Source organism: Schistosoma mansoni, chromosome 4 (assembly GCF_000237925.1).
Source record: "Schistosoma mansoni strain Puerto Rico chromosome 4, complete genome".
NCBI lineage: Eukaryota > Metazoa > Platyhelminthes > Trematoda > Strigeidida > Schistosomatidae > Schistosoma > Schistosoma mansoni.
In genome coordinates, this window is record NC_031498.1 from 25,844,285 (window position 1) to 25,857,521 (window position 13,237).

Below are 13,237 nucleotides of genomic sequence, written 5' to 3' on the forward strand. Positions count from 1 at the left end.
CTGAGTAAATAAACTACCTACACTATTTGGTATCTAGATATTTAGGTTTTAATTTTCTTAAGCTCATATGGCGATTCTCCCTAGAGTTACCTTTAACTTGATTTACTCAGAACCTAGCATGTAAATTTGTCGTAAATAAACTGACATCATGTTATGGATTATTAATGTAGGTAATATTAATTCTGACCTTTTTTGACATAGATGTTTATTAAGTTAGTTATTGTCTAATTCGAATTCCTTTCTATTTAAATTGTTTTCTTAATTAACGTCCTGGTGGATCTATAAAACTGTCCAAAACATTCACTCATTATGAGAGTATGTAGTCTCAGAAGCCAACATGTTTATTGTCGTTATTTTGCGATGTATTAATGTTCAATCAGTTAGTCCTCCTTTCTAAAAAAATTAAAATCTGAAATGAAACAATTCCAGTTTGAACCTTTTTCACCGTTGGGATACTTTAATAACTATGTACATCGTAGTAGACGATAAGTACATAAAAATCTCACTAAATTCAATGAATAATACTTGACTGTTGAATTTTGGGGTTTGCGTTGCGAACCGGATTTCGGTTTGACCACCATTGAAAACTAGAAAGCACTCAGCCGCTGTTTAGTTCTAACATGCGACTCCCGTTAGTGAATATTCACGAGCTCAGTTGACTTTGGATGATTTACATTTCTAATTCCAGTTAATATGCAATATTGGTGTGGTCATGGGCTTTCACTGCCAGTAAATTTCATACTAGGATGAAGCTGGCTGTCTAGTGTTCCCTGGTTTCCAATAGTACACTCACCAAAGTCAGTCTATGGCGTGAAACGTCAAATTTTTAGTTGAACCTTAAGCTAGTACATCATCTTATGGATAGTGGGAGCTCATGCAGTTAAGTAGGAATCTTCATAGTTGAAATCATGAGTCAATTAAAGGTAGACCACCATGGAAAACCTGAAGCGCGGACACGAGCCGTTTCGTTGTATTATGGGACATTTCACCGGTAAGTATCCACGATCCAGCACTCACAAGATTTGAACCCAGGACCTGCCAGTCTTGCACCAGAGCACTTAACCGATAGACCACTGAGCCGGCATCCGATGGTGTTTGTGTCTAACTTCAACCAAACGACGATGTTTTTGAGCAACCGTTCACCAATTGTCCAGTGCTTCCAGGTTTTCCATGGTGGTCTAGCTTCAATTGACTCATGATTTCAACTATGAAAATACTGAAATCTCCACAAAACCCCTTCTGATCGATAAGTGGGAATCTATCAATCAATAAACATTCAAGTACTTCTTTACATTTATATCAAAGTTGTTATCTTAAGGTTGTCGTTCACGCTAACGCTTTAAAATAAATGTCTATCGGTGATCCTACTCGTCACTTTTGTCACGAAGACAGCATTCCAATGATAAATATATCCAGCTATAGCTATTTCGATGTTCTTACTACATAATGTCGTTATTGTGGTTATATAGCAGTTTTCTGGGGGAGATATTAACAGTTCTTTTTAAATTCTGTAGTGAAATAAGTAACGTGTCCAAACAAAGTCAAAATATCCATCATATTACTTAATACCAACGGTATCATAAGCTCACTGTATAGTGAATATGACTTGAAGTATGTACTACATAGAAGAATCTGTAATTACTATAGATTGAATTTATTATGCTTCACTAATACTTTTAGTGGGAGCAAGAAAAGCATTGTGAGCAGAAAACGTCATTTCATATGTTTGCGCGAGGGCTGTGATACTGTCCGGGTGCCCAAACTGAAGCAGGTGGTTTTCTCAGGGGGCCATACCACGAGCCTTTGACCTAAAGGTCTAACCCACAAGGCAGTGAGGATATGCAGTCCCATGGTAGCCGGTGACCAACAATTGGTTCATACGACATTTGTTCCCTCAGGATACTGGAGCCCATGTGCACCATTGGTTTGGAATTAGGGTTTTCCAACTCCTCTAGGTAGACTTGCCGTGTCCACCAACCCGGTTAAAGCTCTGAACATTCGTTTTTCGTCCTCTCAATTTCGTAAACAACAGTAATGCCACTGTGAGAAGGCAGTGAGTAGGACTTCCCTGGTAGAGGCTATATACGCGTGGCCCCTCCCCACTCTCGGCCGTAACAGGGCATTTGGGGGCCTACTGCTATCTCTTATATTTGTAAAACCAACCACTTTACTCAGACTTTTACACCTCTCATCTCACTCATTGTTGAATATTCAATAATTTAAATTTGTCCTGAAAGAATTTACTTGTAGTTCATACTTATCCAGTCAGTAAATAGTAATTTTATTCTCTTACTATTGTTACGTAGCAATTTTTAGTAAACTACTGTCAATCTTGTAAAATGGCGTTTAGTCTATGCTATATATGTATATATAAATATAATATCTTTATTTTTCATTTGTGATTTATTTCAATTAGGCAATGATGATTCAATTGTTAATACTGTGTACAGTTTCAATTCTGTCATTTACCTACGCTGATATTACTGTTACTACTACTCCTATTACTATGACATTGAATAATTCAGTGAATACTGTACAACCTTATTTTAATTGTAATATGACTCAACATGGTTTTCATCTTCGATTACATTGTGATTTCCATGATTTTTCAATTAGTTTACTGGAGCATTGTCAACTTCATTTACACTTACCATCAGGTATTTTATGATGTTGTATTTTATTTTAAATCCTTTTATCAATAATGTTATACATATTGATGTGAGTTTGAAGCTAACATATGAAATCTGTCTTGGGACAAACTGTTTTTGCATACCACTAACTAGAGAGCCTAAACGAGGTTAGCGGTAGCTCTCTCGGTTCATCAAATCACTTGCTTCATAATTTAAGGTCTACTAAAACTAAACGTCTGTTGGTCACCCATTAAAAAAGCGAAATCGATGCATCATTTCCTTTATATGTTGTTGCAAAAAACGTCAAGTTCAGTCAACTTCTATCTTCAATTTACCTACATATGTTCATTTACTGCATTGTGCAACGCGATCAGATATGTGCAATTGTCTTAGAAGTAAACTTCCCAGTGAGATTCACATGGCAGTTTACAAGTAGTTTAAAGGTACGTTGTGTGCTTGCGATCGTGTAATGTGTTTGATAAAGTCTTAAATATGGAAGAATAACAGGAAAAGTGGTGCAATGACTCAATAAACCTAGTATATGTTTACACTCAAGAATAAAAGCAATCGTTAAAAATTAGCAATAACAAAGGTGTGAGATCGCGATAATCTGAAAATGAAATCTCGAAGATTGTAAACTAGAATTACAAATGTGTTACATATCATGTTATGTACGTAAGGACTATCTCTTGTAAATCTAGCCGATTGTAATCTTGTTCTATTATTAATGTATTCTACAACGAAATGGGAGACGAGTTATCTAAATGATATATGCAAGAAAAATGGACGACTATTCTCTGCTTTTAGGTCATTCACTTCTGAATTTCATTCTATTATATTTTTTATTCACTACTTAATATAAATTAACGGATATTTCCTGACTCATTTTCAGCCCCCAAATGCCCTGGTACGGCCGAGAGTGGGGAGAGTCCGCTCTCACTCTCCAAATGCTCTCACATGGCCACGCGTATATAGCCTCTACCAGGGAAGTCCTACTCACTGCCTTCTCACAGTGGCATTACTGTTGTTTACGGAATGGAGGGGACGAAAAGCGAATGTCCAGTGCTTTAACCGGGTTGGTGGACACGGAAATCCACCTAAGGGAGTTGGAAAACCCCAATTCCAAACCAATGGTGCACATGGGCTCCAGTATCCTGTGGGAACAAATGGCGTATGAATCAATCATTGGTCACCGGCTACCATGGGACTGCATCTCCTCACGATGCTCCACTGCCTTGTGGATCAGACCTTTAGATCGAAGGCTCTGGGTGTGGCCTCCTAAGAAAACCACCTGCTTCAGTTTGGGCACCTGGGCAGTATCACAGCCGTCACATAAATCAAATGAGATTTGTGTGGCGCATATGTATCTGGTGTCCCTTTGTACCAATATTTTTGTGTTTAAATAATAATAATAAAATAAATTTTCAGCTGTGTGTTTTATAAATTTTCAGGTTTTTTCATTGATCCATATGAACTGACTTCCAATCAACCTAATTTAAAATTTTCAATTATTCAACCGGGAATACAACAAAAACTACATTCTACCATTAAACAGTTTGTAAATTGGTTTACATATTCTAAGTTACGAAAGAAAATTACCGATCATTTCGATGAAAGTAAACAATTAATTATACAAAATAATTTGGTCGATATTGAAGCTCCAGAATGGCTTGCTCAGCCGTTAACATTCAAATTTAATATTGATCAACTGGGAATAAATAAATCAACTAGTTATTTAGATTTACCTATTCATCTACGATATCAGTAGGTTTTATTTAATGTATTCATTGGTTAAATGAGTTTTGAGTACACATTATGTTCGACAATAAACTTTATCAACTATCGTCAACCGTCTAACATCTCAATATATGGCATATAATGTCGACTTACTTAAGCTAGTAGATGTAATGGAACTTCATCAACATAGTCCTATCGGTATGAATTGACTAGACGAACACAGCATAAATCATTGCTTAACTTCGTGGATCAGTTGAAGTTAGATATTAACACCGTTGGATGCCGGTCGGCTCAGTGGTCTATCGGTTAAGTGCTCCGGCGCGAAGCTGGTAGGTCCTGGGTTCGAATCTCGCTCGCGAGGCGGGATCGTGGATGCGCACTACCGAGGAGTCCCATAATAGGACGAAACGGCCGTCCAGTGCTTCCAGGTTTTCCATGGTGGTCTAGCTTCAATTGACTCATGATTTCAACTATGAAAACATTATTCAATGATCAATCAGTCGTAAATATTTGTTCTACATTAAGTTGGCCGCACCCTAAATATCTCAATGGTAATGTATCAGACTGACAAACTGGGTGACACATGTTTGGATTCCATTAAGATTATTAATCCCATCAATATTTCAGGTACTTCTTGCTGACGAGAGTCAATACGAAACCTAGGTCCAGATTTTCCTGCATCTATCTTCAATCATCTAACATAGTTAATTCACAAATATCTGTTTGCTGTAATGCTGTTCAATAGTGTTCGGTTATAATTAAATCGTTATTAACCTGATGATAAGTTTGCGAATCATTAGTATTAAATTTGAGTTTGTTATCCGTTCTAATAATTAAGAATCATGCTTTGTGTCATCTAAATTTCAGTCAAACATTCACAACATAATTCCTTTTTGATTATATCCAGCCATTCTCATAAATGCGTCAACAATTCAAGCTTCTTATAGTTCCCAGTTTTTTCTAGATCTCTTAAAATTTGTTGTTACTTAGCCATAGGGGTTTTTGGATAAGTCAAATCTCTGTAAGATCTGATTGCAGGTTTAAACTGCTATCCAATTCGAATCACTCAGATAAGTGATATCAATTGGCATCACAGAAAGATTTGGGCTCATAGGCGGTTACTTCGTTGTTGTTGTTGTTGTTATGGATTAGAATTTTAGCATTTGATTAAGAAGTTTTCAATAGTTAAAATAAACAAATAGAATCCCTTTTAATAAATGAAATTCAGTGATGACTTCTGACGAGACTGAATTATCAACCCATCCACTCCCAAAATGATTTGATGTCAGAATCAATACCACTAACCAAAGAAATAGGTTTTCCTTCCGTAAAATTTCACACTTATGTATGAAATATTAAATATCATTAAAACGTAAACGACTGTAAGATACAGACTTCATAGGTCACTTAAATATCAATGAAATGAAGATCTGACTATCAAGTCTTATTCTTCTCCCCTTTTGATGAGTGAATATAATTGTGTATCTATGATAGCTTGATACCATAAATTTGCCAACATGTATTCAGTAATATTCACTTATGTTATGCATCCTTATAGAAGGTAGGTTAAGTAAACCGATTAAATGTTATAATGTGTATGCAAAATCCATATTATTCTTGATGTAACCCAAAAAACATACAAGATTTCACTTACTAAACGTTGATTTGTGCTTATCATCTAATAGCTGGAAATGTAAACCTTAGCTGACACATTGTGATTACTTGATTCAACCTCATTGGAAGTGGACGACCTCGCTTCAAACCGATTTTTCAATGCAATATCACTTTATATTTATATTCAATCATTTAGCGTTTATAATTAGATTAACTCTTGTTCTATTCATCTCAGACTTTCATTATTTCTTTGTTTTTTGTTTTTTGTTTAGTCTCCCATCAACGAAAACTGATAACACTAATGGTGATTCTATATATATTACTGAAATTAAACATCCTATACTCAATTGTCCAAAAGACTATAACTTCAAAAATATAAATAGTCAACAGTCTTTCTCTGTTATTGTTCCTATACCTTTATTATCTTACCTTGTATTTGTAATGCCTATTACAATTTTACTGTTAATTATTGGTGTGATATGTCTTTTGATGGCCTAATCTGATTCTAATAGATATATATTCCTCATTTTTATCTCTGATTTCATAAATAATTCATTCTTTTATTTTTTGCAGATCTTAAAAGAAATTGTTGTTTGAACAGCTATTTTAATGATAAAACGATACTTCACTTACTATTCTATTTTTCACATAGGTATTTTTTTAAACATTATACAACATTGACTAAACAGATTAAGTGTTTAAAGTATATCGATATTGTTATATGGTTCAAATGAATATGAAATGTGTTTATTTATTTATTTATTTGAACACATAAATATTGGTACAAAGGGACACCAGATACATATGCGCCACACAAATCTCATTTGATTTATGTGACGGCTGTGATACTGCCCAGGTGCCCAAACTGAAGCAGGTGGTTTTCTTAGGAGGCCACACCCAGAGCCTTCGATCTAAAGGTCTGATCCACAAGGCAGTGGAGCATCGTGAGGAGATGCAGTCCCATGGTAGCCGGTGACCAATGATTGATTCATACGCCATTTGTTCCCACAGGATACTGGAGCCCATGTGCACCATTGGTTTGGAATTGGGGTTTTCCAACTTCCCTAGGTGGACTTTGCGTGTCCACCGAACAGGTTAAAGCGCCGGACATTCGCTTTTCGTCCTCTGCATTTCGTAAACAACACATGTGGCACGAGAGGGGAATGAGTAGGACTTCCCTGGTAGAGGCTATATACGCGTGGCCATGTGAGAGCATTTGGAGAGGGAGAGCGGACTCTCCTCACTGTCGGCCGTACGATCACTCCCTTTGGTAAATTTGGATAATTCGATGGTGAGATGAAGGTTATCAAAAGTATGGTGATACTTTTGTGCAGTGAATTTTGAACAGTCTGATCACACGAAATTGTTAAAATATTATTGTTAGTTATGTGAATAACTAATTAATCAAATCGTTGCTAAAGCGCCCATCACGTCAATTTGATCTGATGTATCTGTAGACTATTCCTGTAACCTGCCAATTGAAGGACATTATTATCGTAATATATTAGTGCGACTCATGATTCTTGTTCATTTAGATAAGACACTCAATGCTGGTTTGTATGTTTGTGCATTCCATTTAATGACTATAATTCTTTTAATTATTGTAGTAACTAATTGTTTTTACGTTTAGAGACAGATAGAGTTTAAAACCAAGTTGTCCTTGTTCTGACTATGGCTTTCATATAGACTCTGGGGTCGCCAGCATCGCGTTTACACTTCTAGTAGAATATCTGTAGGACAAATTAAATCCTACAAAGTTTCGACCAGTAACTCATCAGAAATTCATACGTTGAGTTCAGTTCAATATCTACGGAGAATTACAAAACTGATGAGATTCCTGAGTTGTCTCCCCCATATTCAGAAACTCATACTGTTGATCAGATTTTGAAGGAATCTCTTGTTAGGATTGAAGTTTGACAAAGTGCGCTTAGCTCAGACAGAAAGACTAATCGGATTGGAAGGGTTACGTCGAAAGGGGAGAAAACATTATATTCATGTTGTGGCTGACAAGGTGATTTCATACGAGTCTACATCTGCCTCATATGCAGTTGATGTTCCTCCTAGACTGGAAAACGATTTTATCTAAAGCTTTAGACTTACCAAAGAGAGAAATCAAAAAGTTTGATGGTTATCCTATGAACTTTTTGACTTTCATACGGAATTTCGATGAAAGTGTTGAAAGTAGATCTAGGTTGAACTATTTGATTCACTATTGTGATGGTGAAGTTAAGGCTACTGGGCCCACTTTTGTACAAAAACACATAGGCTGAATTGATACCAGCCTTATGTAATAGGGAAGAATTCGCATCTGATTAGTTCTACATTAATCTGAAGGCTTCTTTTCAAACGAAGAAACCACTTCGATCACATACTCGTTTTGACAAGTCAAAGTCGATTTTTCTTAGATGTTAGGCTACTGTTAACTAAATATTAGAGACATGAATGCGGCAGAACTAATGTCTGGCAGTAATACAACTTTATGCACTTCAGCTTAGATCCTACTAAGAAACTGGGGATTTAACGTAAATTAAGGATTGATGAACCGTTGTCGATAACGGCTGTGCGAACACTTCTGGTTTGAAAGCACTACTTTTTGGTGGCCTAGCAGCATTCGCTCAAATCATTTTCGTACCATCGTCGTTCATAGGTTATGTGGCTTGGGTCACATCGAGTATCAAAGTATGCCGGCCCGATATCTTGACAAAATGCTAACTCATGACTTTTCCGTCGTTGAAATTTATGGAACACGACTGCCCGAAATAGTTTCATTCGCACCACGAATGCTTTTTCGGGTAGTAATGTAATAAGCATATGTTGGTCGCCACAAACAGGTGACTTTTCTAACTTGATCACAAGTCTGTGGAAGGCGCCACTTGCTTTAAGTTATCTGAAACGGGCTGTTGGTTTAATAATGAATATTTTGTCAGGAAACCCAGACGGATCATTGCTTACCTCGAGCAGATAAATTGGTTAGTACTTCAGTACGCAGTATTAGTTTTGACAATTGATTTGCTTTGCCGATCAAAAACTAGTACGCTTCTCCGCTCTATTAAGAGATATAACAGAAGCATCTTACTAAGTTGCCTGGCGTTTTTTCTGACTACAATCGTCAGTCAGTTAGATATCTTGAGCCCCCATTGATCTTTCAATAACCTGATTCAGTATTACTATATATTAATATAATGTCTTCCTAAACTCCAGTAAATAAACACACAACGGAACTCTACCAATATGTTGCAAAACGAAGTTTGCCCTGACGCTAAAAAGTCGATTATTGAGATATAAATTAATCCAACCAATTATCAGTGACTTTATGTTTGACCTTTGTGCTTATCAATGAGATATGTACGACTGACCCCATTGTAACAGAAAGAAAACGCTAAAAATCTCTCGACAGCATTTCATTAGACGGTATTGTCTTTGATTTGTTTCTTCTCTCTATCGTGTTTGTTTTTAACTTTATTCAGATCTTTATAAGCCACACTTTGTGTTCGCCAGTTTTCCTCGTCTCAGCCTTTATTATGTAACGTAGGTGAAAGACATACCATTTGCTGCACCCTGTTGAGATTAGGGTTGCATTTGACTAAGCTCATGGTCATGGTTTCACTGCGCGAATGTGAACCTTAGCCTGTCCTCCTGAAAGGATTGCTGAAATCCTTGTAGACAAATATCTGATTCATGTTGATTTTCAGGTAGCGAACTCTTGTTTATCAACTGTTACTTTTGTTGTTTAGTATGTCAATTTGTGTTAGAGAAGTCTTTGACTGTATAGCACAGACTATACCGTTTGAGGCACTTTGTATTTTTCATATAATTTGTTTAGTTTTTTAAATTATAATCGTTTAAATTGAGCACAAAGTTTTTGTTATTATATAATTTAATAAGAGTCACTCAAAAAGTCTTCGCATGCTATACAGATAAACGTAGTTTGGCCCAATATAATAAACTTTGGTTCTTCAGTTCTGCGTTCAGACCAAACACTGGGATTTCAGTCGTTAAAATACATATAACATTGACCTTCCCCTTGCGATTGAGGGTGGTTATCCATTTGTCCAACGTTGTCTACAAGTTGATTATATGAGAGTGACACTTCCTGAAACCGTGCTGTAGAGGTGAAAGAAACGTTATTAATAATAAGTAACTACGTCGACTTTCATATATCAGGACTCGGTAACTTTTGAGGGTGCTGAGAGATGTACTACCAACCGGCACTTTAAGGTTCACTGAGTCAACCACCTTTGATAATTGTCGTAATGTGAGCCTGCTTTCGATTTTCTAGTACTGTATCTTGCCTAAAAGAGTGAGAACGTCACTCTAAACGGTTTTGTAAGTATTGAAGCGGCTCCTCTTAGTATGTGAGAGTTAACCATATCCGGGTGAGAAGAAATATCCTTGTTTAGATGCCAAAGTTTATGATACACCACTTTGGCTCTCATGTCCAATTTCGAGATAGCTGTTAAGTTACGAATGAAGCTGTCGACGGTAAAGTTAGTATGTGACGGTTTAAAAATACGGTTCTACTAGATAGTCGTTGGCATTTCCATCTTTGTTGGTTGGGCCTTTAGGTTTTATCAACTGGGTTTTAGATTGTCGAAGGGAAGCTGCTTGACGAAACAAATATTTTGAATCATGGGTTAACTTATCGAATGGCTATATCTGATACTGAAGTCCATTTTCTCTTATTGCCTTTGTACATTGGTTTCTTGCTAGCTTAAACAGTCCATATGTACTTCCGTCACTGGTTCGTTTATATTCCACTCTGTAGTGCCTTTCGCCTTCTAGCACTCTGAGAGTGCGAATCTTGATGACTGCAGGATCCTCGTAATTTGTGGGGGCCGTTTGCATGGCGGACTTTCGCAGTACACAAGATCGTGTACAGTGAGAAATCCTGATAAGCGTCTACATCGAATTAACGATGAGCTTCCCAGTCCACCTACTGTAGATTGACCTGTAGAGCTGACACACCCAACCTTTTGTAACTCTTACGCTTGTTGTTAGTAAGATGTTTCAGCTCAGACTTGCCAGTGACAGCGTGATCGCTTTCTCAGGGGAGCCAGGATTGGTAGCTTCCTGTGGACAACTCCAACTAAATATCCCGATGTGTTAGACAATCTCACTGCGCACCATAAGTATTCATCAAGATTGATAAAATTCTGAGTGCACACTTGATTTGCCGCTAAGTGGTAAATTGTGCTTCTCATACATTCTCGTTTTTTCCGTCGTTGCAGAACGATGACAATCCGGTTTTTATTATTTCTTTGTCCGTAATTCGTTAATATACACATGTTTAGATTCGTAACGGATGGGTTTTATTAGTATTACTTAGTTCACGCCATTCATCTATTTTGTTCAGTAACTTGCGGTGTTCGTGTACAGGCAGTTGACTCTTTCGACATGAAACGCTTGAGCTTCCTGATTTTCTGAACGAGCATTATATGGATGAACAGGCAGCCTACATACACAGGGATTTCCGAATTAAAAGTCATGGTGTTTTCTACGGTTTTTCCTTGGTCTTGACAATCCACTAATGAAACAGTTAGCTCTAACTTGCTTTTGCGCTTAACTCTTGTATCAAACGGCCTGTCCGGATGCATGTGGATCCAAATTGGTAACCAAAGTCTGTTGGTACGAAGTGCATCGACAGTGACAGTTGCTTTGTAAGAGGAAGGGAATGTTGTCTTCATTAGTAGGAGTCTAGAATCCCGGCCCTTCTTGGCTAATCGATCCACCTGTTGCGTCAACATGCTCTTGAGCTTCAAGGACAGACTTATTAACTCTCATTCCAGAATATCACAATCCGCATAATGGTTGTTCATGTTTCCTGTGACACTTTTCACGATGGTATTCCTTCCATGAAAAAGCGTCTCCGTTCAGAATATTGCATATCACTCAGCATCTTCACATGTGCTCCTGTATTCAATAAGTGACTGACCAGCAGATCATCGTTTACGTTGTTGGTGTTAGCTAATGTTACACGAAGAAGTCCTGGATGATTTCGGTGCTTGGTATCTTTCCCTTAGGTGAGTTGGCCCAGTTTTGGGAAGTTTGTGCTACCTGTTTAACTATTACCAAAGCATCTGTTATGTCTGTGTTGCTTAATGCTCACATTAAAAAGCGAGGGACCACTGTAATTCTATGGTGATTAGGAGTACTCGAATTATAGTGTAAAATAGGAGTCCCAGAAATAAGGCAATTTAACTGGGAATCACTAGATGAGCACGAACGAATGTATTGTATTTGTAGTTCGAAAACAAATAGTCATCAAGTACAAAGGGATCATTATTCTACTAATTCCCACGACTCAAAGTAAGAATATCAAGACTGGTACAAGTGAACATTTATTAAACCCAAAAGTCTAGACGAATCAAGCCGAAAATACGCTCATTTGTACATTCATTGTACACCTATTTCGATTAATAATTAGAATAAAATCACATACATGAAAAATGCGCAGAGTTATGACAAACCGCATGCAGCATTTCATGATGAGCACGGTTCAGAGTAATTTGTTTCAAGAATATCGATTCCTGAATAAACATCACACTCCAGTAAATTAGTGTCATACTGAAAAGTATGCAAACCGGAAAACCAAACTAATATTACATTGAATAATCATCACATTAAATAAAAGATTGGGATAGTATCGAAAAAGACAACAATGAATCAAAAAATATGATTGCGTCTTATCATTCCGTCATATCATCATCCTGCCGTTTCTGTCCAACAGACTGAAAAGTTTAGAGCTGTTCTCAAGGGCCATGATTATAAGAGAATCATAGCGAATAGTGATTGCTCTCTTAAGTTTTTGGGTCCGTTGAGCTTGGGGTCGTTTCATTTTCGTAGTTAGATTGTAGTTCTAGTTCTCGTGCTTTTAGTTGACTGGTTGGACAGCCTTCGTAATCGATCGTATGACTGATTCACCAGCTGGTTTTCTTACAAGACTTGTAATGTTCAGCACGTCTAACGGCGAAGGTAAATCTCCCTTAACCCTGTCAAGGTGGTCTGGTCATCTACAGCAGAAGTTTATGAGATCATAGTTGCATTCTCATAGTCTGCCCTGAAGGAAACAATATTCACGAGAGAGCTAATCGCTGTCGATGTTATGACGAGTTTCAGTATGTCTTCGCTCGTGTTGATACACCTCCCATCTGTACTATTGTTGTGGAAAATAATTTTCCTAACCACACCGCGGGTCTTTGTTTTTTATACGTTTCAGGACATAAACGCTTTAGGGTCACTGATAATTTTTTCCTCAG

At 37.2% G+C, this 13,237-nt stretch overlaps 1 protein-coding gene across 1 annotated transcript; it reads left to right on the forward strand.

The window, feature by feature from the left end:
• Positions 1-2,422: 2,422 nt before the first annotated feature.
• On the forward strand, positions 2,423-6,479 carry Smp_210270 (putative dead box ATP-dependent RNA helicase; the record flags this gene model as incomplete). Its single annotated transcript, XM_018797316.1, has 3 exons — positions 2,423-2,657; positions 4,082-4,394; positions 6,254-6,479. The coding sequence occupies 3 exons, from the start codon at positions 2,423-2,425 to the stop codon at positions 6,477-6,479; spliced, it is 774 nt and encodes a 257-aa protein (XP_018652370.1).
• Positions 6,480-13,237: the final 6,758 nt, after the last annotated feature.